Below are 23669 nucleotides of genomic sequence, written 5' to 3' on the forward strand. Positions count from 1 at the left end.
CTGAAAATCACACGGAGCCTCAACGCCACCGACGATTAGTCTCAATCCCGAATCAGGCAGGTCATTGCCGCCGCGGCCCGCGGCGTGACCCGCACATTCTCCCCGAGTGTGTGTGTGTGTGTGTGTGTGTGTGTGTTTGTTTGTGTGTGTGTGTGTGCAGCATTGAAATGCAGCACAGAGAGCAGCCGGTGATGTAAGCTGTGACAGATACACTGTGGTCATTGTCTCTCTGTCCTCTTTCTAACCATGCGTGAGCGCGCTACACTGCCATGTTTGTTGTCCGACACACACACACACACACACACACACACACACACACACACACACACACACACTGAACTGTGCCCTGGTTTTTCTGACTGATTTGACAGGAAGAAGAGCTTAGTCACCAGACGCAGAGCAGGCCGCAGCACGCAGCTCTTTGCGTTTACACCTGCGCTCACATATGGAACCATGGACGATCAACAGGAAGCTGTAGATACCAGAGATTCATCAAAAAATGGTTACACGAGAATATCAGAGAGGAAGAGGAAGAGGAGGGATATGATGGGATAATCGCAGAGGGACACGACGATCAGCTTTCAGATGTTCCCTCTGCTCCTGCACGTTTACACGATGCGTTCAATAACTGCTCACCCATCGGTTCGTTTCTTCCACCTGACCGTGGCTGCTCGCACGCTGAGGTTCTGAGGAACCCGGTCATGTTTAGTACGAAGGAAACTGGATCCACCTTAAAACTGAACCTGTGATATTCAGACGGCGCACTGAGCCGATGCATGAGAACATTTTCACATCATTTACTACATTTTGCTGTTTTGTGTCTCCGCTCGCCGTAGCCTCCCGCTGCTTAGCGAGTGTTTGACACTGTTAATCCCGTGCTCATCGCTCGCCTTTGTTGGCGGCTGCAGGGGTCCAACCGCGCCGCTGTGACCTCCATTGTAGTGCGCTCAGGAGGGGAGAGGTGTTCACGCACACACACACAGACATCTGCAGGTCATCATCATCATAGTGGGAATAATACCAGGGATGGTTATCATAAAGGGAGGCTTTGAGCTCCCGGCCGTCTTGGGAAGATGATTTGGCCGGCCCGGAACAATGAACTGTGGGAATCCGCTTGTCCCGCATTGATCTTCCTCCCATGGCATCCCCCGCAAGGCTGTCAGAGCGCCGGATGGATAAAAAGAGCCACAACATTTTTCTTTCTGTGCCTCCCGCTCCCTCCCGGTGTCTTTCTTTTCTCGCTGTCAGGAGGGCCCTCGCTGATCAGCGGGGATGAGCTGAAAGTTGAACTACCTGTTGACAGGACCTCTTAAACAGCCCTCAATGACATATTGTGCAGAGAGAGGGAGAGGCTCCTGTTCATTCAGTTTGTCACAGCTCTCTGCTGTCTGTGCTGAAGTGCAGCAGGATCGTGTTAATCCACTCGTGCTCTTACGATTCAGTTCAAGGAGCTCTGTGGAAACCGGCTGTATGTCAGTGTAACAGCTGACTGGCATCGCCGTAAACGTCTTTTTACGCAGACTTTTAAAAGCAGCCGTCCTCTCGCGGGCTTCGGCCCGCCGGCCTCGGCTGGAGCTGCGCTCGAATCCGGCAGGTGTTTCTGTGCGGCTGAGTGCAGAGTGTTTTTGCCTCATTACAGAAAGTAATAATGCGGCAAAGTCAAAGTGCGAGCAAGAGGAAGGAAAACAAGGCGGCTTTTTTATTGGATTAATTAGACGTCTCGCAAAGACCACCTGCAATAGAACAAAACACGAGCCGGGAACAAACTCATACGCGCTCGAACCGAACCGTCTTTTGCCAAGAGGTAATTGATCTTTGACAAGATGAGGAAGCTCTGTTTGTACTTTGAGAATAGAGCTTTTTAATGAACCCGACTGTCCCCGCCGCTCGCCTAATCGCCAAATATTTAGCACGTGAGGAACCCACGTCGTCCCCCCGACATCAGAGCGCCGTCGCCGCAGCGTCTCGTTAACGATTCGGTGCAGATATGATTGAATTCGGCACATTGTGAATAATGATTGATTTGTTTAACGCAATGAATTTGTTCATTAGGACTTAATGAGGTATCGCATTGTGATTAGTCGATGGGTTTCGTGTCGATAAATGCCAAAATAACAAAGTAAAGTCCGACTAATGGCTTTTCGATCCCCCCCCACCCGTCTCGTCTTAAATGTCAGCCAAAAGTTTTCTGACAAAACTCGAGCCTGACAGCAAATTCACCAAGAACGCTGTTTGTTTGAATATGAATTCATAACAGGCGGCCATCCCTAATGCTGCGAGGCCTTTCATATGCAATAATTTATATGGTTGCAATTAGAGAGGAGCACATTTAAATCCTGTATGCATTTATGATGCATGCTACCATTGATAAGAAAGAAATGAACTGAGCACATTTAAATGGTGACTGTAATATACTTCCATTGTGTCACAGATACCACTTATAATTAAGCTGAGGATTGAAGAGAAACCAAGTGAAATCAGTTTGTGTGAGCGTGCAGAGGATTCGCCGTGTTTGTGAGCACACGTGGTGCCTCGCTGAATATTAAACCACAAACTATAAAGACAACAAGCGAGCCGTCGTGAGAAAATGCTAAAGGAAGTCTTTGTGGTTTTAGAGGTATCGGAGGAGCCAATAGTTTTAATGAGGCAGCGCTGCAGCACATGCCAGGAAATGATAAGGTCGCACAGGTTAGAGAATAACGGCACATGTACTGTAAGAGCACAAAGGTACTGCTGGCGTTCGTAACGGAGTCTGCGGCGAGGGACGGCGGGGCCCCGAGTCTTTCCCCAGGATGGCCGGTAAGAACCGAGTTCTCCTGTGACGGCGTCGAGCCGCTCGATGTGGCGGGAGCAGCGAGCTGCAGCGCACTCGTCTTTTAGAGGGCACTCGCATATCGAATTGTTGTCTGTAGTCAGAGGCTCGTGTTTGACTGGCTGCGTGTCTACGTCTCGCACGCCGCCCTCCAATTCCCCCGCGCGCGTGCTCGTGCGTGCGGATGTGAGCAGAGGGGGGATGTCACATAAGAAATGTCCTTTTTAATCAGGGGAAAAAATATAAAATGACTCGGGAGCAAGGCGAGCATATTAATGTGCCTCATTTGCATACGCTCGTCAGCCAGGATACGTTTATAAAAAACACAAACTGGATTCGTCAGTTCATTTCACATTATTCCATTGTCTATCTGCCTTTGTTATATGTTAAAGATAAAGCAGAAATCAAATTGAAGAAAAGGGCAAGCTGCTATCTCCCCAAATGAGCAACAGCTCATCAGCCTAGTTTAAATCACAGATTTCTATTCCAAAAGGCAGCCGCTTCTGTAAAAAGGGCCCATTCAAATAAGGTCTCCTCCAATATATGCACGGCTGCTGATGGAAGATGGGGTGTCACATAAATACAATTTAAAACCACAAGTCGTTTAAAGCAGCCTAACAAAGTTTGATCCTTCCCAGCAGTAATTCTCCCACGCCGCGGGAGCGTGTGATAAAACTATATGGTGACAAATTAAAGGAAAAACACCAGCTTGTGTGAAAAAGTTCAGCTTTAAAACAGACTGTACGTAAAGGATGGACACCGATCCTGGTCTGAAAGAGCGTGACGTTTTGGTCACCATGGTGATTAAATCTTTTTGTTTCCAAATTTAGACGAGAGGGCGGTCAGCTGTGTTCGCACAGCGTGTATGGGAGCGTCAGGCCACGCCCATAATTATGCACGCTTAAATCGGGGTGATTTGTGAAGACATCCTCCCCCTGTGCAGGTGTCGTGACGTTTGTGTATCAGGCTGTAAACATGTTTGTTTGTGCAACACGGGGGTCTGTGGGGACTGACTCACCGCTGCCCCTGCTGGACGTCGGACGAACTGCAGGTTCATATTTCAGTCCTGTGGTTGATTAAAAGAAAATTAGATTTTATTTCCAATTTGCTAAAAACAACTTTTTTTTCATGCATGAACTGAAACGAAGGTAAAAAAAAAAAGATTATCCTAATTATTCGACAACCTCTGAACAAAGTAATATATTTATTGTAACTGTGATTGTATATCATAATTCACATCATTTAGCGCCTTATGTTCCAGTTATCAACGTGACGTGTGACCTTTAAATTCAACAGTATTGTGTTTTTAAGCATGTGCTTGAACGAACAAATACAAATATAGAGATTACATTTCTGCAGAATGATTTTAACTGGAACAACAGCAAGACAAAGATTGCTTTGAAATGACAGCAGTGACAGGAAGTAGGTACATTTTCACAAAAAATCAGGTTTGTGGTGCAGATCGGGCAGATCGTCACGGCAGGAAGGTGAGCGCTCAAAACGGACCCGGCACCGTCTCACAGCCTCTCAGCTGGACGGGTCACACGTTCAGGTTTTCCTTTCATTTGTGGCCAGTCTGTAGATATGTCATTCAAGCACAAACTTTTTATTAGCAGGCTCCTAAACTGATTTCTTTCAGCGTCACTCGGGTCAGATAAGATCTGTGACAGAGCACATCGAAGCGCTGTATGTAAGCCTGCAGAACATAGCATAGCCATTATACTCTTAATGAATTCAGGCGCATTGCTTTACGATACTTGTGGGGAGAAATAAGGAGAATTCAAAGGGCAGCCCACAAGTGTCACATTCCTTTACACACAAGTGGAAAGTGGCCACAGTGTTTAATTCATGTCAGCGAGATAAGAATCCACCATCGGCAGTGTGTTGGAGGACTCTGCGGTACCAGAACAGGCAGCCCTTATGTCTGCTGACCTCCTACTGGGAGGGGGGGGGTTGAATGAACACTTAAGCCGAGCACGACGTGGTGTAGTGTGTGCTTCACAAACGTAGGTGGAGAAAGAGAAGAAGGATCCCAGTGTGGATGCCCTTTGCTCCTGTGAGCTCCCTAACATGTCACCTAGTGCCACTCCTTCACGCCGCCTCTCCTCGAAAGCGCTTTTTGATGATTATAATGCTACATTAAAGTCCAGGGGCTGCCGCTGTTACCAGGCAGCATGCTAATCAGCTTAATGAGATATTATACAATATTTTGTTGACCTAAGCAGAACCACACTTATTGTTTTGCAGGTTTGACCCCTGCAAGCAGCCATAGATGTTTATACCTCTCCATCTGGAGAACAGATGGATGTGCATTAAAGCTCTGTTGTTTATTTATTTTTTACTTATGCATTCGCCGATGTTACACATACGGAATGAAAACACCTTTAATGGCGTTACAACGCGGTGTGAAAACTGTGACATATTTCACCCAAAAGCCCGCAGAACAAAGAGCGGGCTGTTCACAGAGCAGCGTCGGTGCATCCACGGCATCTTCGTGTTGTTTCCACCGTGCTGGAAACGGTGAAGAGCGCAGACAGCAAAGAGCAAAGCGATTCACATCAAATGTAATACGGCTCTTTAATGGAATATTGTGCCAAGACAAGTGTCGTGGCACCGAGATAAGAATGTTGTGTTTACTGGAGTAACCCCTTGGTTTTAAGTGCTATTGTTAATATCATAATTGTAGTATTGCCGTGGCTTCCCGGCAATGCAGTTGCTCCATTTCATTAAGGCGTGTAATTGGAGGAATTCTGATAGGATGGGCACAAGTAGCTTAATTATACACTGCTCACTGTGTTTACAGAGTAATTATTCCATCCAAAACGGCTTTACATTTTGAAAAAGTTCTGATTCGCAGCTTCCCCGCAGCCTTCGGCGCTGACAGTTCACACCGGTGTTTTTATTTCACCGGGGCACCTATCCTGCTCCACACCCACACTCATCCTTGGAGCGTCTTTACGTGATTTTCAGTTCAAAACAAAAATCCTTTTTTATCTGATCCTGTGTCTCTATGACATCACAGAGATCCAAGAGCAGAAAAACTGAGCATTACTTGTTGATAACGTGTACATACACCTGAAATATGACAGGAACACAACTGGCGTCCACATTTCCAGACATGTGGTTGGATGAACGCCCACACACGATTGTTGAATGTCTGTAAAATATTAAAATACGTCGAAAATGTTTCTAATATGTTTTTATTTCTGTTTCTTCAGGATGGAGGACTCTAGTTTATGTCTTGGTGTATCGTCAGTGGTGCCTGACGCCGAAGCCCACCTGAGCAATGCTGTTCTAAACGGCCGTTACCCAATCAGTCAAAAGCTCCACCAGCTCACTGCCCAGTTAGGACACGCCTTTCCCGACCTGCACCGCCCACAGCAGATTCCCGAAGAGAAGGCGGCCACGCCGTTGGATGAGAAGACACACCACGCAGCCCTGGCCAGTCAACCAATCAGCAGCCAGATGGCTCTACTAGCCAATCAGCTCAATCGAGACATAGACGCGGGGGCGCTGAGTGGGTTAAACGGGCGTGTCGACCTGCAGCAGTTTCTCAATGGGCAGAACTTGGGCATCATGTCCCAGATGAATGATATCGAAGACGATGCTCGCAAGAACAGGAAGTACCCGTGCCCGCTGTGTGGCAAGCGCTTCCGTTTCAACAGCATCCTGTCTCTGCACATGCGCACGCACACGGGAGAGAAGCCATTCAAGTGCCCCTACTGTGACCACAGAGCGGCCCAAAAGGGCAACCTGAAGATCCATCTCCGCACCCACAAACTGGGGAACCTGGGAAAAGGCCGTGGCCGAGTTCGAGAAGAGAACCGGCTGCTGCACGAGCTCGAGGAGAGGGCCATCCTGAGAGACAAGCAGATGAGAGGGAGCGGCAGTCTCCTCCAGGCCGCTCAGACGCCACATCTGGGCCCCAACAGCAGCTCAAACACCCATCAGCAGCAGTTAGGGTCAACCTGCGCCCCCACCCATTCCTCCGGGCTCGCCACTCCAGACACCGTTTCTCAGCCGTCTTCCTCACCCAAGCCGGCCGGCGCTCAGGACGACCAGTCTCTGAACCCTACTGTGGGCTTCCGCTGTACCTTCTGCAAAGGGAAGTTCAAGAAGCGCGAGGAGCTGGACCGCCACATCCGCATTCTCCACAAGCCCTACAAATGCACTCTGTGCGAGTTCGCCGCCTCCCACGAGGAAGAGCTGATAAGCCACGTGGAGAAGGCCCACATCACAGCCGAGACCACGCAGGGCCAGGGTTCTGGTGGCTCCGGGGGCATGCAGATGGCCACCGAGTTTCGCTGCGAGGTCTGCGGCCAGGTGTTCAGCCAAGCCTGGTTCCTCAAGGGCCACATGAGAAAGCACAAGGAGTCCTTTGAACACTGCTGCCAAATCTGTGGCCGTCGCTTTAAGGAACCCTGGTTCCTCAAGAACCACATGAAGGTGCATCTGAACAAGCTGGCCATCAAGAGCAAGCCACCCCAGCCCAGTGAGCAGGACATGGCCGCCGTCAACAGCATGAGCAATCTGGCTCAGGAAGCCCATGCCAACCTTTATTCCCGCTACATTTCCTGTCTCCAGGGAGGCTTCCTTCCACCAGACAAGCAGGGCCTCAGCGAGCAGCACCAGATGTTGGCTAAAGCAGGGATAGCCATGAAGGAAAAGGAGATGTTAGGAAAGCTGCTTGGACCCATGGCAGGTGCAATAGGCCACGGGCTAGGTGAAAACGAGAAGCGCTCCCTCCTCGGCTGTCTCAACCTCGTTCCACCGCTCAAGTCGAGCTGCATGGAGCGCCTCCAGGCGGCTGCAAAGGTGGCAGAGATGGACTCGATCAATAGCTACCAAGCCTGGCAGATAATGGCTCGAGGAATGGCTATGGACAGGGCTTTCATGCCCAAGGATCAGCAGCAGCAGCACCATATAACCCCGGGGCAGGAAGATGAGATGGCTGGTGCGGGCTCCTTGGCTTCCTTCTCAAAGGAGAAACAAGACTACTCCTTGATTGCTTCCGGCGATAGCTCCAAGCAGAAGCAGCTCTCCGAGGCCCTGCAGGGATCCAAGGCTTCCAGTGGAGCAGTGATGTCCATGAAGGAGGATGGAAGAGGCTTTGACGGGCACCGTGATCTCATGTCCCACCACGGTAGTGCTGAGGCTCCTGGAGCCCTGGCTGGCTTGGGAAGCCCAAACATTGACTACAGCCTCTCCGGCCTGTCCGGCCTGAAGGAGAAGCCTTCAGAGTGCCCAGACTGCGGACGTGTCTTCAGAACCTACCATCAAATGGTCGTCCACTCGCGAATCCACGGTAAAGACAGGCGAGGCATTGACGAGGCACTTCAGCAAGGACTGGATGAACGCCGTGGATCGGCCAGTGACCCCGAGTCCCAGTCCATCAGCCGCTCCACCACTCCCGGTTCATCCAATGTGACAGAGGAGAGTGGCGTTGGCGGGGGACATTCCCAGACGGGAAGCATCCAGGACGACAGCCCCCATCCCTCCTCACCATCTTCAGGTAGGAGAACTACTTATTGAATCAACTAGAAGGCAATGGAGCGAGCGTCCTCCATGCCTACCAGAGAAAGTGATGTAGATCTTTTCCTGTGATCTTTCCATGAAATTTCTGTTCTAGTCAAATCTTTTAAACACATAAACAGCAGTGATCAGCTTTTATTAAAGGAAGAAGTGAGTGACGTTTGCTTTGGGTTTTTTAAGGCGGCTCACATGTAAAAAAAGGTTGAGAAGAGATGCAGAGTCACAACACGTAAAAGTCCTCGAACCCTTCGACCTGTTCGTGCCTCCAGCCTCAAACTTATGCAGAGGGTGTAGTTCCCTCTGAGACCACATGGGATGCTCTGTTTGCTTACCTAATCTTAACCTTTCAGCTATCGCTAACCTAATCTGTGATGCTTTACATCAGCGGTCCCCAACCCCCGGGCCTCGGTCCGTGAGTCGTTTGGTACCGGGCCGCGAGAGTCGAGGCTCAGGTGTGAAATGTCTGGTTTTCAGGGTTTTTATCGGTTTTCAGCGTTATTTTGTTTTTATCGTTAACTCGGTTTTCCTGGGTCTTTTCACGTGTGTTATGAATAAATCTTCTTTTGTTCGGTACCGGTACTAGTTTTATTTTGTTGTATTTATCCGCGACACATTAAAGGGCGACCGTGGCTCAGGGGGTTGGGAAGCGTATCTGTAACCGGAAGGTCGCCGGTTCGATCCCCGGGCTCTCTTTACCCTACCGCCTACTGGTGATGGCCAGAGGGGCCGATGGCACGATATGGCAGCCTTGCTTCTGTCAGTCTGCCCCAGGGCAGCTGTGGCTACAACTGTAGCTGCCTCCACCAGTGTGTGAATGAATAGTGGCGTTGTAAAGTGCTTTGGGTGCCTCGAAAAGCGCTTTATAAATCCAATCCATTATTATTATTAAGGCCGGTCCATGAAAATATTGTCGGGCATAAACCGGTCTGTGGCGCAAAAAAGGTTAGAGACCGCTGCTTTACATGATGGGTACATGTTTTTATGTAACAGCTGATGAAAGCACCTGAGCCGGCCCCAGAGGAGTCGCCCCCCTCAGGGCGTTAGAGAGGGATGCTGCGTCCATCTTTGTGTACAGTCTGTGTAAATGCTGGGCTGCACACTGTTTGACTTTCATTGAACTAGCGGTGCACGTGAAACAGAGTCAGCTCTGTTGTTTCTGCCATTAAGAACGCCATCGTGCCCGTTCGCGGGTTAGCAGTCTGTTTCCCGGGAGTGCGGGGACGAGCTCGTCTTAAGCACAGCGATTAATAAATGTCTTTAATAAACACGGCGGGGATGAGCGAACCCCTCCCTTCCCCCAGCTAACGCAGGCCGGCCGGGGCTAGATAAGTGTATGTTTAGTGGGATTAAGGGAGGCTCATTGCTAATGATTACACAAGTTTTTAAAGGTAACTTTTGGTTGCTCCTCAGGGCGCTACGCTGGCGTTAAGAAGCGCGTGCAGTAATTAGGTCACGAATACGCGATAATCAGTCGGTTTAAGCTAAACAAGACACTAATTAAAGATATACATATAAAGCAGGTCAAAAACATTAGCGAGCTTCATTTGCAGAAGCAAGGATGTGCTTTTAAGTCTTTTGAGAGAAAATATAAATATATATAAATATAAATCAGAGTGGCTTAGCTTAAGGCTGTAAGCAACTTAATTCCACCAGTGGAGACAAAATTGTTTATTTATTCACAGAAGCATGAAGTCCTTATCGTGCCCGTGTAGTGTGATGGGTTTGAACATGGGACAGGCTATGTTTATTTTAATCTAAGAAATAATAACAGACAACCCCCCACCCCAATTAGGAATTAATGAAAATGAGAGTGAGATAAAAACCTATTTTCTTTATAGAGACTATTAAACATAACACTTCTCAACAGGGTGGGGGTGCAGCGGATGTAATTATCTTCTGAATTTTAATGCTGGAAGTTTCTCCCCCTCTCTCGCCGTCCCTGCGTCTCTTTTGACTGGAGCACTTTGAATCTGACGAGTACAGCTCGTGGCGTTTCAGCAACTTCAGAGGTACTGTACGCAAAACGAATAAATGCACAAATTCAAATAATAAAACTCGCCGTATTTACCGCCAAATGGTAGCGGAGAACAAAGGGTCGCATTAGATTTAGATGAGTGGTTAAATCTGGCCCTGGGGGCAGCACCTTTGGAGGATTAAAGACAGAAACGTACGTAGAAAAACAAATTAAAATAGTGCGCGTTGCTGCGTGTGCGCCGCTCGGTCGCAGCCGTGTAGAGGAAGCACGCAGACTGTGGACGGATGGAGCTCTTATGTGAAAGTGAAGGAAACACACTTGACATTGAAAGTGCTTTAACAGAGCCTCTATTGCCACTTCCTGTTTTTTAATAAGAAGGAGCCGCAAACTTGACTCGTCGTTGTTCACAACTTACACAATATGAATCACGTTGGAGCTCGGGGACTCTCAAATTAGAAGCTTTGATGTGTGAGAAAAAAGTGTCTGAGTCTCATGTGGAGAAAGGTGTCATGCGTCTCCGCTGCATGCGTGTGTGCGTGTGTGCGTGTGCATATATCACTCTCGAAGAGTGAACAGGATGCCGTACTGTACCATTGTGTTAATATCTGAGGTTTGAAAAGCTCGTGATTGTCGGCGTGTACCTGCGAGCGTGCTCGCCTCCTACCCCGCCACCTACCCGCAGCAATTTAGAGTTAAACTTAAATTATAGTAATCAACAATAACATCTCAACTGTGAAAGAAGGTCAGCTCCGGCACTTTTGTCTTTGAGACGGCACTTGTTTAAAAGCAGTGCGTGAAGTGTGGAGGAAAAGAGCAGAAAAACAAAAGCCTTTGTCAGACGTGTCCTTTAAAGACCTTCCTTATTAAACGCAGCTCTGCGGCACACCTTCAGCATCTTATTGAATATTTTTGAAAGAAACAAAGAAGTAATTACACATATGCCCATCACCATCCTTTTTTTTTACACTTTTTTGTTTGGTTATCCTCGCGCCGACTTCCCCGTATTGTTTGCTGTGTGGGGAGGAAACGGCGTGCGGTAATCACGTTAGGAAGCCTCAGCAACAGGTAGCGCTGCCACGAGGACCCGGCGCCTCTTTCTCCCCTCTCTTCCACACAAATGAACCGGCGTTGCACGATGGCGTCTCTGAATGTGTAGAAAATTGGCTTTGCTGCGTGCTTGTAAGGCCTAAAGCTGCACCGTCTGCAACCTCAGCTACCCTGAAACGCAGCTCCTGGCTGTAAAAGGACCGTGCATGCTCCCTCTGGCTCTTTCTTTCTCCTTCTCGCTCTCCGGAGAATCCCCCGCGTCTTCATTTTTTTCCTTGCGTTTTAACATGGCAGGGATTAGCCGGCATATCCCTGGTCTTACCACGGCTCAAACAAGCAGGCAAAATGCTCGCTCCATACAAATTGAAATTGGATTTGCCAACTTGACGCCTTAGGTTATAAAGCGTGGATATTCATCTAATTGCGACAGTACAATGGGGGCGTAATTACACGTGCAGACAAACTGTTAGAGTGTAATTACTGTGCCATTAAAACCGGAATAAAGTCGAGCTGAACAAGATCCAGACCACTGTGGATGTAGCTAGCTGACATTACAGAGGAATATCTCGAGGAGATCGAGCTCCAGGTCCTCGGGTGTTCTGACTGGTGTCCGTCATCTTCAGCTGCCTTTGCGACAAAACTCGAAAACTATTTCAAATTTCCTCAGTTTTCTGTAAAACATCGTGTCGGGGCGAGCAAACCGCACCATGTGACCCCCTAAAATAAAGAACGATGCATTTGCTGTCATCACGACTGCACACGTGGGTTTGGGAAGCAGTTGCGAAGCCTGGACTGAGCATGCTCAGTGTTGCTGCCAGAGCTGAAGATGCGTTTGTCAGTTTGTGAAGGATTAACTGACAGCGTGCAAATAAATAAAGAATAAAAACTAAAGAATAAAAAAATGACACGAGCAGGCCGGCGGTCGTCTGTTTACTGTGAAGTCCGTTATTTCCCTCCCGTGTCAGTGAAACTGAGACGTGAGATCTAACGTAACGTGTTTACAGTGAAACTCGACGCGTCTGCCCTCGAATTGAAACTGAAAACCAAAGAAAGTAAAAATGCACGAATGATACGAACTGCAGCTGGTTTCCTCTGACGCTGGTAAATTACAGTCAGGCCTGTTTTTTATTAGCTGATTTTCCTCGTTTGTGTAACGTAAACAGACGTCGCGGCGACTGCGAGGAGCACAGTAAAGGTGAACTCCTCCTCACCTCATTTGGCCAGCAGGGTGTGGGCAGGGTGGTGCTGGTGGATTCGGGGATGGGGTTTGGCCCCCTCTGTGGAGTCATCCGGCCCTGCACGCAGAAGCGTTAAAGGCTCTTTGAAACGAGGCCAGCCGTCGGTGAAAGATAACATATGTGTGTAAAAGCATTAAAAAATAATGAATTACGGCTCGTTCCCCGTTCCTTCGCTGTGCGGATGACTTTGTCTTTGTAATTGACATCCGCTCCTCGCACTATTCTTCTTCGCTCTATAATCAGAGAAGTCGTGGTTACAAAACCTGAGCTTTCTGCCCCCCGCTCATTTGAAGCCTGGCCTGTCATATCTGTATTTTTTATGTGTCACCAAACTTAAATAGACAGTCATTGTGTTACAGGCACATTCATTCCCTGAGCTGTATTTTTGTACAGTAGGTCAGGACTCTGGTGTCTGCTAAATGATAAAAGTTCTATTCAAACGCACTAATTGTCAGTGTGCTGCTCTGATTGACATGTCTCGGATAAATGCAGACTTAGTATTTTTGTACACGCTTGCACAATATAAAAGGCCAATTTATTTCTCTGTTCTTCTCTCTCATTTGATTTCTTTCTTCCTTTCCTCCTGCTCTCTGCCTCTCTGCCCTACCCCGTCTCTCACACTCAATTTGTAAATATTACCACGGCAGGAATTAGCCCGGGCCTTTTTTAAGACGGATTTCAGTCGTATTGCAGCGACGGAGGCTCCTCGGCATTCCTGGGTGGCTATCGGCGTCTAGCCTCGTCCTTATGAAACATTTATCGGCCCGTTTTATGTCTTAATGATCACGTTAGGATTCCCCGCTCGGTTACGAAGCCGGGACGGCGACGCCGAAGGAGAGGAGATGAAAAAATGACAGAGGGGGAGATGACAGGGCATCACAGTCCTCGGTAAACACGGCACATTATGCCATCCACTCGTTTCAACTCCAAATCTGTGCCAGAACACAGCTTACCTCTGCACACACACACACCCTCTGTCTTCCCCATTTCTGTTTTATGTTTTTATAATTAAAACATAATATTTATCTTTCCACAACAGAAGGCTGCCTTACACTGTCAGGTAGACTGTTTGCATATTAATATTCTTAATACATCAACAAGCTATCTTCTCCGGTGTCACTGCTAAAAGTGAGGCAGCAGAGCTGACTCACAAACTCCACCAGCAGCAGGAGGAGGACGCCTTAAAAAGAGGAGAAGAAGAAAAGGAAGCAACAAAGACATAAATTAACATCACAGTCACAACTTGTGCTGCCGGTGGAGCGTGTTTACTTAGTCTCAGCATTAAGATGCACATACAAATGCACAGATCCACGCTAAATAAGCGCTCCCGCCTCCTCCGGGCGACACTGGCTAAAAGTTTCTCTCTTTGATTGTGTATGTGTGTGCTTAACGGCGGGATGGGGGGCGGCTGAGGGTGAACGCCAAGTTCCTTTTCTCTCCGTCTGGTGACAGCTGTCTGACTCTGTCAGTGTGGGATTCCTGTGAAATGAGGCTCTCAGTCGGGGAATGCAAATGACGGCGGCGGATGATGGCGTCGCCGGTTTGAACGCGAACGACCTGCGCCGGCCTGGCGACGCCGGGATCTTTTCATTTCTTTCCCGTTCCTCCCTCGCTTTATCATTCTCTAATTTTTCCCGCCCCCCCTCGTCCTCCTCCCCCCTCCCCTCTCAATCTCCTCCTCTTAACCCCAGTGACAGGTCACATAAAAAGCCTTTTGTGTCAGCATCAGGGCGCTGACATGAGAGCAGAAGGCTACATGAAAAATGCTCTTTTTTCCCTTAGCTGTTGCTATCTCGTCATCGTGAAAAGGAGAGCGAGGCGGGGAACGGAGCGAGCGAGAAGCCAAAAGTGAGGGAGAGGAATTAAGTCCAGGGATTAAGATCTCTGAGCCGGGTTTTTTCCGTCCTCTCCCCCTGCCACATTCCAATTGTTCTTAAAATATTTGGCAATGTCAATTAGTAAGTGAGCAGAGCTAGCTGATGAACACAATTTTCCAGGCGACTGAGCACCCTATTGTTGTGGAGCGAACAGCAGATTTCTGAGGTCATTATCATTCCCTGTTAGCCGTGCCCAGCTGCTCTCCTCTTGGCTCCAGCCAAACTCTGCTCTCCTCTCTCGCTCTTATACATCATCTTTCCCCTCCCTCTTCCACCCCGCGCCCCCGCCTCCGCCCGGCCTGCACCGTGTTCGGGGCTGGTTGGTAGCGAGGCAGCAACAGGGGGCCTTCAACAAGAGGAGGGAGGGGAGGGGGGCGAGGAGTGCGAACACAAGAGGGAGCGCGGGGGGGAAACGGCTCGGTGACATAAGATTGAAGAAACCTGAGCGAGCTTTTCAGGAATAAAGCGCTTCGTTTTCTCCCGTCGCCGTGACCTCCGTCCCAAACGTGCATTTTTTCGTGACCTCAGACTGGAAGAAACGCGGCGCCGATTTCAGATTAAAACCGAGAAAACCAAAGAGAAACACCTGCCCGCCGCTGCAGTTTGATTCAAAAGAACCGGCTTCTCTTTCATTGTGCACAAAGCATCCAGGTATCTGCATCTAAACATCCAACGGCGTCTTTCTGTTTTGTTTTTAAGAAAAATGATGAAAGACGTCTTTGTACAAAAGTACGAAAACAAAAAAACGCAGAGAAGGAAGGAAATCAAAAATCTCTCACTTGTTTCTGCTTTCCACTCGTACATCCTAATGTGTTCCCAGAGGCCTATTCACCCTCCCCTTCTTCCTCCATCCTACTGTAACCCCCCCACTTCCTCCACCACCCACCCACGGCTGCTCCCCCTCCCCTCGGAGCTCCCCTCGCACCGACGTCTTTGCAGATTTACACCAGAGCAGGAAAAAAATCAGGGTTAAGAGGCTCCACACCTGTGAGGATCCTATAATTTAATAAACTCTTCTAACTTTTGTTCATTTAAAAAAATGAATAAATGTAAGAAAATTTAAAAAAGGATAAATGACGGTTGGTGGAGGGATACCTGCTCGGTGGTCAGTCCCACCTGTCGGTTACCTCCAACCTGTAGAAAGTTTGCATGGTTAACACTGCATTAGCTTTCCTCTGTGTGTGTGCTGCAAAAAGAGAGGAGGAGAAGAAGAGAAGAGTGAGAGTGAAAAAGGGTGAGCGGCATCAAAGCGTTGCTCTCAGCTGCAGCTGCCAAGCTTCCTCGTCCCCAGTTAGCAGCCATCCAGCTGTCAGGCTGCGCGAAGAGGAAGAGAGGGGGGAAATCTCTCACCAGCCATATGGTCCCCGGTTCTGTCAGAGACACTCCACGCTCCGTGGGCAAATGGCAAACTCATATATCTAATCAACACTCTTAATATCCAGACCTGAGACCGAGGATATTTTCAGAGCGTTGCCTTTCGGCGGCGGCGGGGATGTGACCTGGCACTCGGGGTTTATTGTTGCAGGAAACACTCGTGGAAAAACCGGCCCAGTGGCCCCGAGCACGCCGGCTCACGCTGATGTAAGAAAAACACCACAAAGGCAGGACAGGAATATTAAATCTTTAAAAATAGTTTTCTGTAGTAGCCGCAGCTTTAAGGAGCGCCGTAGCTTTAAGGAGCGCCGTAGCTTTAAGGAGCGCCGTAGCTTTAAGGCACCATTACTGCATCAACAGGAAGCAGCAGTGGGACTACTTTCAGCAGTGGATTCATACATCCAGCAGGTGAAACAGAGCTTCACCTCCCTGAGCCTGCTGGAGGTTTCTTCCTGTTCAAAGGGAGTTTTTCTTTCCCACTGTCACCAACGTGCTGCTCTCAGGGAGTCATGTGATTGTTGGGGCTTCTCTGCATTGCTGACAGTATAGAGCACGCTGAGGTGTCTGCTGCGTGAGCTTTTATTTGATTTAGCCTTGTCTTGTGTTATTTTCTTACATCCTGGTTACATTTTTGAACTCGACCCCGTTGCACGCTGCTCCGTGACACCGACGTGCGCACCGGCTCGAACCCTCCTTTCAGTGCAGGAGAAGCTGTTAGCGTTAGCATGGCTCGGCCCGAGAGAACGGGCTCGAACGTGGCTTTGCGCTGTCTGTTAGCGGGATGCTACACCTGCTCGTCTAATCCTGGCAGGCCTCCGCCTCCAGTCTCTCCGGCTGCAGAGTAACACGTGCCTTATGGCGCAACAAGCCACACTGAATCACGACGAGGTTTGTTGGTATTACAGTGACATCGCTGTGTAAAGCTTGGAAACAACCGTCGCCCCCGCCTCGCCGGGACGGGGAAGTGCGAATCCCTCCCCAGCTGCAGAAAACAGCTTTGAGTGTGCGAGGAGGAAGCAGCGAGTGATGTATATACAGAGAGAGTGACGTGAGGCGGCGCAGCAGAGAGAGATTTAAATAGAAATCAGGAGATTTGGATCGAGGGGGGGGCAAGTCCCACAAATCTTTGCTCAACCCAACAACCTGAAGCAGAGGCCATTAAAGCAGAGAGCCGGGATATCAGCTGAGATGGATACGGTGGCAGCGATGGTTTGGAGGGATGGTAACTTTAATGGCCCCACTGGGTTTTTAATGAGTGTTGTGCCCCAAACAAAATGAGCTAATTAGTGTTATCATCCATATATCAGACCTACACACACGCTGCTCCGGCAGCTTCTCCATGAACTCACTAACATCTCAACTCCTTTCTCTCTGATTCGTGTCGCCAGTCACACCTCGTCCTCCCGCAAACACCCCGCCCCCCTCCCCGAGCGCCGGGGTCGTGCCCTGTTTGCGAGGGGAGCGATTATGTCTACACTGGTTTAAAACCGCGATAACAATACCACGAGCGGGCGTTTGGGAACAGAGAAAGAGGTGCTCGGGCCAATATCCCGGCATTTGGAGCCCCCGTTACCTGCGCCGGCGTAAGCCGTGTGTTTGTCACGCCATCGCCTCCGGTTGACCACGCTGCCCCACCAGCCCCCCGCTTTATTTCTCCTGCGCTAAGCCTATTATAAAATCAATAAACAATTGAGCTTTTTTCCAGTCCTTTTAAATCTTTTTCTCCTCTATCCTCTGAGATGAAGGGGAAGCATGCAGGCGGCAGAGCGAGGGGCGGGGGCACGGAATCAGTAACCCCTTCCTTCCTGACCCTCGCACACGTCTGCACTTGAACGCAGCGTGTGAAATGCACAGGTGACCGTGGCTCTGACCGCTCCAACGCCTCAGTTACACGAGCTGCCGCCATGATGATTGAGGGGTTTTTAATTGTCACGCTGTGGAAATCTAATAACCCTCGAGTTGATAAAAATCAACAAACACCAACTCCGATCGCCGATTTTCAAATCAGCGTCAGAACGGTGGCGTTTACACGTTTTAATTCGCTTTGTCAGTTTAAACTCATATTTCAAACCGAGGCGACAGCACCGACTTCTTCTCCCAGCAGCCGCGCACGAGTCGGAAATGAGCGCGCTCTGTTTGCTCTTCTTTCTCGCCACGTCCAGCAGCGAGCCGTTTGCGGGGGAAAGCCTCGCCAGCAAACTTTGGTGAAGTCACGGCGGCGTGCGGAGCGGCTGCAGACGCTGACATCCTGTCACACTTTAAGATAAACAGTCTTCTGCGCTCTCTTCCACCCACCCTCCGCTGGACGTTTGACTGCAACAGATTTCAGCAAGCTGTTGATTGTGTCGTCTTGGACTTTCTTCGTCCTGGCCGACCCTCTCTTCAACACGACCGCTATTGGCCGACCCCGGCCCACACCCCCGCCCCTCCCGCCTCCAGCCAAGCCTCGATCTTTGGAAAGCTCTCGCCAGGATGGCCTAAACTAGGCTACACGTGGACGTGTCCACGCTCTCCCACGTGGTCCTCGGAGACGGGGGCTCACAGCGTGCCCAGAGCGCGCGGACGCCGGACGAGCATTTGGCCGGCGCGCTCGCTTTTCCCCGGGTTTGTCCCCCTCGGGGACCCTGTGTGGGCCGCTGGTGGTGACTGTGCTTCAGGCAGCATGGTGTGGCCATGTGTGTCACATCCCCCCTTGTCATCCCACCAGACGGAGGGCTGTATCATGGCGATCATCCTGTCACACTTGGATGAAGCTTCTTCGCCTCAGAGTTTGACAGTGACTTGCCTCAGTGACAATTAGCATCAGAAGCGGCTCTCTTATCCACCTGGTTCAAAGGTCTGCGCGCTGAAGATTGGCAGGCGTCTAATTTTCTGTCTCCCGCTGCTGTCGCCGCTCCCTCCGTGTCTCTTTCTGCTCTTCTTTTGTCGTGCCATGTTCGCCATCCCTTCCACGGCACCTCCGGTCCCCGCGAGCGGGGCCTCGAGCCGCCGTATCTCAGCCCGATTCAACAGGAGGGCTGCGCAGAGAGGCGTTGGTGCTCGCTGTGTTTTCCTCCTTCTTTCGCTTATTTCCACTGGGAGGAACACTGACCTCATTTGTGAGGACAATAACCCCCTTGACTTTGGGGATTAAGACATGAAACCTTTGTGGATTAATTAGGTTCAGAGCTGAATTCATTTTGTCGCCACGCAAAGCAAAGAGAGAAAGAGGCAGGAGCGGGACGCTATTATGAAATTGCTATTTGTCCAGATATAGATACATTAAACACACATGTTGGCTGATCGCTTTTAAATCCTCCAGCAGACTCTCCGGGCAAAGCTTCAGCACAGGAAGTAGGAAGTGCTGAGACAAAGCTGACCCGCCCAGCTCGTCTCTCTCCGCAGGGTGACACGTGCGAGTGCGGGCCGCAGCTTCAGTCTGCACCGCGCTGCGCCCCCGGGCTGCAGCCCCGATCTGGGCGCGCTCGGCCCGCCGTCGACTCTTAAGCCCGTCGCACAGAGCAGCGAGCGGCGGCGCCGACACTGCCGCGGGAATCACATTATCTCAGTTGTCGTGGTAACAAAACAAAGTGTTTGTTTTCCAAGATGCAACTGCAATTTAGATGCTTTACACCTCTCGTGTGTGTGTGTGTGTGTGTGTGTGCAGGTTCTTACTGTACTGGTGGGGACCAAACCCCGCCCCCACGGGGCTGAAGATGTTTCACACTCAAAACGTGGTTTCAGTGTCAGGGTCACAGTTGGGTCAGGGTCAGGGGTCAGGGATGGGTGGGATGTCCCCACAAGGATAGCAAACCAGACGTGTGTGTGTGTGTGTGTGTGTGTGTCAGCATATGTTATTTGAATGTATCTTTAGCTCGTTTGTGAGACGCTGTGTTTACAGGATAAAGGTGTTTGTTTCAGCAGCTGAAGACGTGTTAAAGCCTTTTTCGTGTCGTCTCGTGCTTGTTGTAAATAAAAGCGACTGTTGTCTTATTAGAGTAACACCTCCTAAATGCGACAGCCCCAGGTAGAGCTCCCTTATGGACCGAGTGTGGAACATGTGCTTGATGAGATGCCTTCCTCGCTTTCATTTACAGCTCTCCTAACGAACATCTCATCGTCTCTACGCGAACACGCCTTTCTCTTTCTGCCCTCGAGTTACCGTCGCCCAGTGTCCCGCGCAGCGAGCATATGTTTACGCTCGTGATAAGGTGGTTATAGAGAGCGAATGTCTCTCTTATCCGCTCGCTGTTGGCGTGTAAACCTCCGTGTGAGCATCTTAGACCCGGATTAGGCCTCAGATTCCTGCGCATAAAGCACACGGAGACCTTCAGGAGACCTGGTCTGGAAGGACGGGCCTGAACGATTTCACTGAGATACAGCCGTGCAGTGTTGTAGACATGAATCTTCCACACGTGTAAACGGCTCTAAACGACGATGAGTCCATAAAAAGGGCAAATCCTAGGAAACCGCTCGTGCTGAAGAAAATCTCCTCCTCAACTCACCTCAGAGGCTCGTGCAAATAATCTCAGCATGCAACGCAGAGACTGAAGCATTCAGACGCAGAAGTCACACAAACGTCTTCTCAGATTCAAAAGCAGCAGCGTGTGTGTGTTTGTGTGTGTGTGAGCACAACCGAATAAAGTCACGTTGTGCATTAACAGTGAAAGACTGCTCGCTGCGATGAAAACGACGGTTTCAGCCGAAACGTTTAATCACAGGAGTCTCTGCAGCAGCCTGACCTTTCCACTGTCCACCACAGTTAGTCCTTCTAACAGGCACCAGATGCATGTGGACGCCTCGGGCGCAGGCTGCATTTTAGCCACATGCTAATCACCTCTCAGATCAGCTGTCTCGGGCCTCGGTCACACGTGTACTTGTAGCAGTCGCCGGGTGAAATCAGTCGTTGCTTCAGTTGCTTTGCAATAATTCACCAGCAGACGTAAAAGTGCTCGGCGAGCAGTATGCAAGAGTTTGCAGCCAATCAGAGACTTACTCCAGCAGCCGGTGGCTGGCAGATGGTTGCCGATGGTCGCTCGTGGCCTTATGGGCATTTCGGCCTCACGGTTCTTTGGTTTAAACTTTGGGCTTCATGTAGCGGAGTAATTATAAACGCTGTGACAGAGAAAACAGCGAGATGTCTGCTGCAATCTACATACTGAGCTGCTTTTTAACAAAAGACTATAAACAAGGAGAAAGATGATAAATACCCACATGAAGCAGCATCGTTTGAACTGACAGATTTACTGAAAGCACCTCTACTTTGAAACAGGCACGAAGGGGAATCGGCGCCTTCCAGCAGTTCGTTTGAGCTCGGATCACATCAGCTCGTTCATATGGAAGTTGCACCTGTTTTGCATGTCTGTACACGCCCGAAGGTGAAAGCTTTACGGCCGAAAAGCCTGTCAGAGACTTTCTTTGAAACATCTTTGAGCTTTTTGTTTAGCATGTGGCTAAAACGTAGCCTCGGCGGTTTGTCGGTGATCGGGTGGTTGAGAGGTTAACAGAAGAAAAGCTCCTTTCTTTTGTTTGATGGGTGCAGCTCAGCGATAGCTGCCTAAATTGGCACCGATAACTGAGAAGGCCTCGCTCGAAGGGCGGCTTTTTCCAGAGCACCAACTTCCTTTCTGTAATTTCAACAAACGCACTACGCAAGGACACAGAGGCTTTCCGGAGACATTTAACCCCTGGGCCTCCAGCCATCCTCTCCTCCTGAGAGCACAGGTTTATCCCGGGCTTTCACGCAGACACATTTTCCCCAACGGTCCCCCCAGCCTTCCTATCCCCCGTCTTAAGACACGCGGCTAAGTCAGGGCTAAGCCACAAAACGCCCTCCCGGGAGGGCGGATCGACCAAATGCCACCTCTCCTGGCAGGCCTCGCAGGTAAGGTGTAATTGTGCCGGCGCAGTGCTCTCCGAGCCAGCGCTCTGTCCTATTAGACACAGCGATGAGGAGTGGATTTTCAGGGCCAGGCTGGGAAAGCTGCTTCGGTCAATCCTCCCTGCCGCTCAGCATCGTAGTCTGATCCTCGAGCCCAGCCCTCACTTCACGTTTCTACCTGTTTTGCTGGTTCTTGACAAGACGGGATTTGGTCCTTTGTCTTCCTGGCGCTGCCTTTTTTCATCTTTTGGAGAGAAGGGCAAAGCGAGGATGAGGGATTGAAAGTTTGTGGAGGAAAGTTTTTGGAGGACGTTTCTGGATTATGTTCACAAGGCACAAGCTGCTCACAGTGTGAACATGGCACATTGTCAATGAGATCTATTTCCATGACGATTATTTTTATACTCCAACAATCAGGGAGCCGACAGCACAGTACCACAGGAGGAAAAACAGTCCTTCTTCCAATTCGATACACACTCGGTAACATTTTAGCTGTAAATACTAACAAAGCCATGAGGGAGAATATAGTGACAAGATATCAACCTTCCTCCCGTTGCCGCTCAGCTGAGTGTCCTGTTGAGTTGTCAAGAGCGAGAGCGGCAACCCTCCTCCCGACGCCGATCGGACTCGGCTCTCCACTGCTCAGCGTTGCGGTAAATGCAACATCTGATGGCTTTCTGAAATCCAGCGTGTTGGACAGGTGAGACGCTGCAGCCGGCGTCACTTTTGAGATGCGAGTTAGCGCCGTGTCACCCTTCCCCATCTGTAGGCTTTCAGCGCGGGTGGGCGGGCGCTCGCACGTTTCCGACTGCATTAAAAAGTAAAAAAAGAACATTTGTGCAGTCTATCGAGAATATGGCAACTCAACAGCGATTTGGAATTCGCTGCTATATTCAGTGTCACTATTTGACTCGTGTTTGGCAGACTGGAGCAGGGTGCAGATTGAGAGACAGTGTCACAGGGAGAGGAAATGTCGTGCCTCCTTCATCTGCCGTTTACACCGCTCCCACTTATTGCTTCCCTAAGCTTTTCCCCCCTTTGTTCCAACCTGAAAGAAAGCATCAGTCGCATCCACCTCCTGCTTTACATAGCGTCCCTGACAGGCTCTGTCAGATACATCAGTGCGTTTCGGAGCGTTCGACTCGTCTCCCGACGCCTCGCTCGCTGCTCAGTGGGCTGCTGGAGGGCTTTCTGTGAGACAGAAGGGCTCGGCTGCAGAGCGGGGCGAGAGCCAGGCGTCTCCATGATTTTTTCGGGGTGCATCACCATCTCTCTGCGAGTGCCAAGCGCACACCGAGGCCGTGCCATTCGCTGTAGAGAGCGTGCGACGGGGGCACGCCGTCCTCCCTCTTCCAGGCTTCCTCGACGGATCTGGTTGCCACGTTAAAGACAAACGCCGCGAATAAAATTGTAATTCAGCGAAGCTGTAATGAATGCAGCGAAATGGTTGTCTAGTGAAACATTTTGTGAACTCGATTAGAGGTGCTAAAGCATTTATTCGCAAAGTCTGTTATTGCAGACATCATTTGTGTGGCAGCACAGTTTACCTAATTTTATTTATGAATCCCGGGTCAGCGTCTACGTGAACGAGCGCCAGCGCCCGGACCATCTAAGGAGGAGGAAACGCCGTCAGGAGCGTCTCACGATGAATTAACCTGTAAAGCTGCTTTGTCTCCCTCTGCCCGTCTGAATTAACACCCCATCGCACTGATCAATGGAGCCCCGCTAACAGCGTTAGACGTTTTGTTTTAAAATACCAGTGCCCAGCTGGTGACTCCTCGCACTCATCTGTTTGTCTCTGCTGCCGGTTCCTGCCTCCCTCCATCCTTTTCTCTCTCACTGTGTTTGTTTTCCAGGCTGGAGGGAGGGGTGCGCTGGTGGGTATTTGGCCCGCGTCCTAGGTATCACATATCTGACCGTATTTCAAGCCCAAATGAAGCATGTTAAAAAAATC

The 23669-nt window shown here is 49.9% G+C and overlaps 1 protein-coding gene across 14 annotated transcripts in view; it reads left to right on the forward strand.

Moving 5' to 3' along the window:
• The window catches only part of znf536 (zinc finger protein 536), a 225589-nt gene that overhangs the window by 115194 nt on the left and 86726 nt on the right, over positions 1-23669 (forward strand). For 13 of the 14 annotated variants that reach the window (XM_085168898.1, XM_085168923.1, XM_085168949.1 and 10 more), the window contains one exon: positions 6031-8324. In XM_085168898.1, coding sequence (XP_085025024.1) covers positions 6032-8324 — 2293 coding nt within the window. In that variant the 5' untranslated portion in view covers position 6031. Of the gene's footprint in view, positions 2800-6030; positions 8325-23669 lie in introns of all 14 variants that reach the window. The other variant, XM_085168965.1, reaches the window with a different exon arrangement.

This window comes from Neolamprologus multifasciatus, chromosome 1 (assembly GCF_963576455.1).
Source record: "Neolamprologus multifasciatus chromosome 1, fNeoMul1.2, whole genome shotgun sequence".
Taxonomy (NCBI): domain Eukaryota; kingdom Metazoa; phylum Chordata; class Actinopteri; order Cichliformes; family Cichlidae; genus Neolamprologus; species Neolamprologus multifasciatus.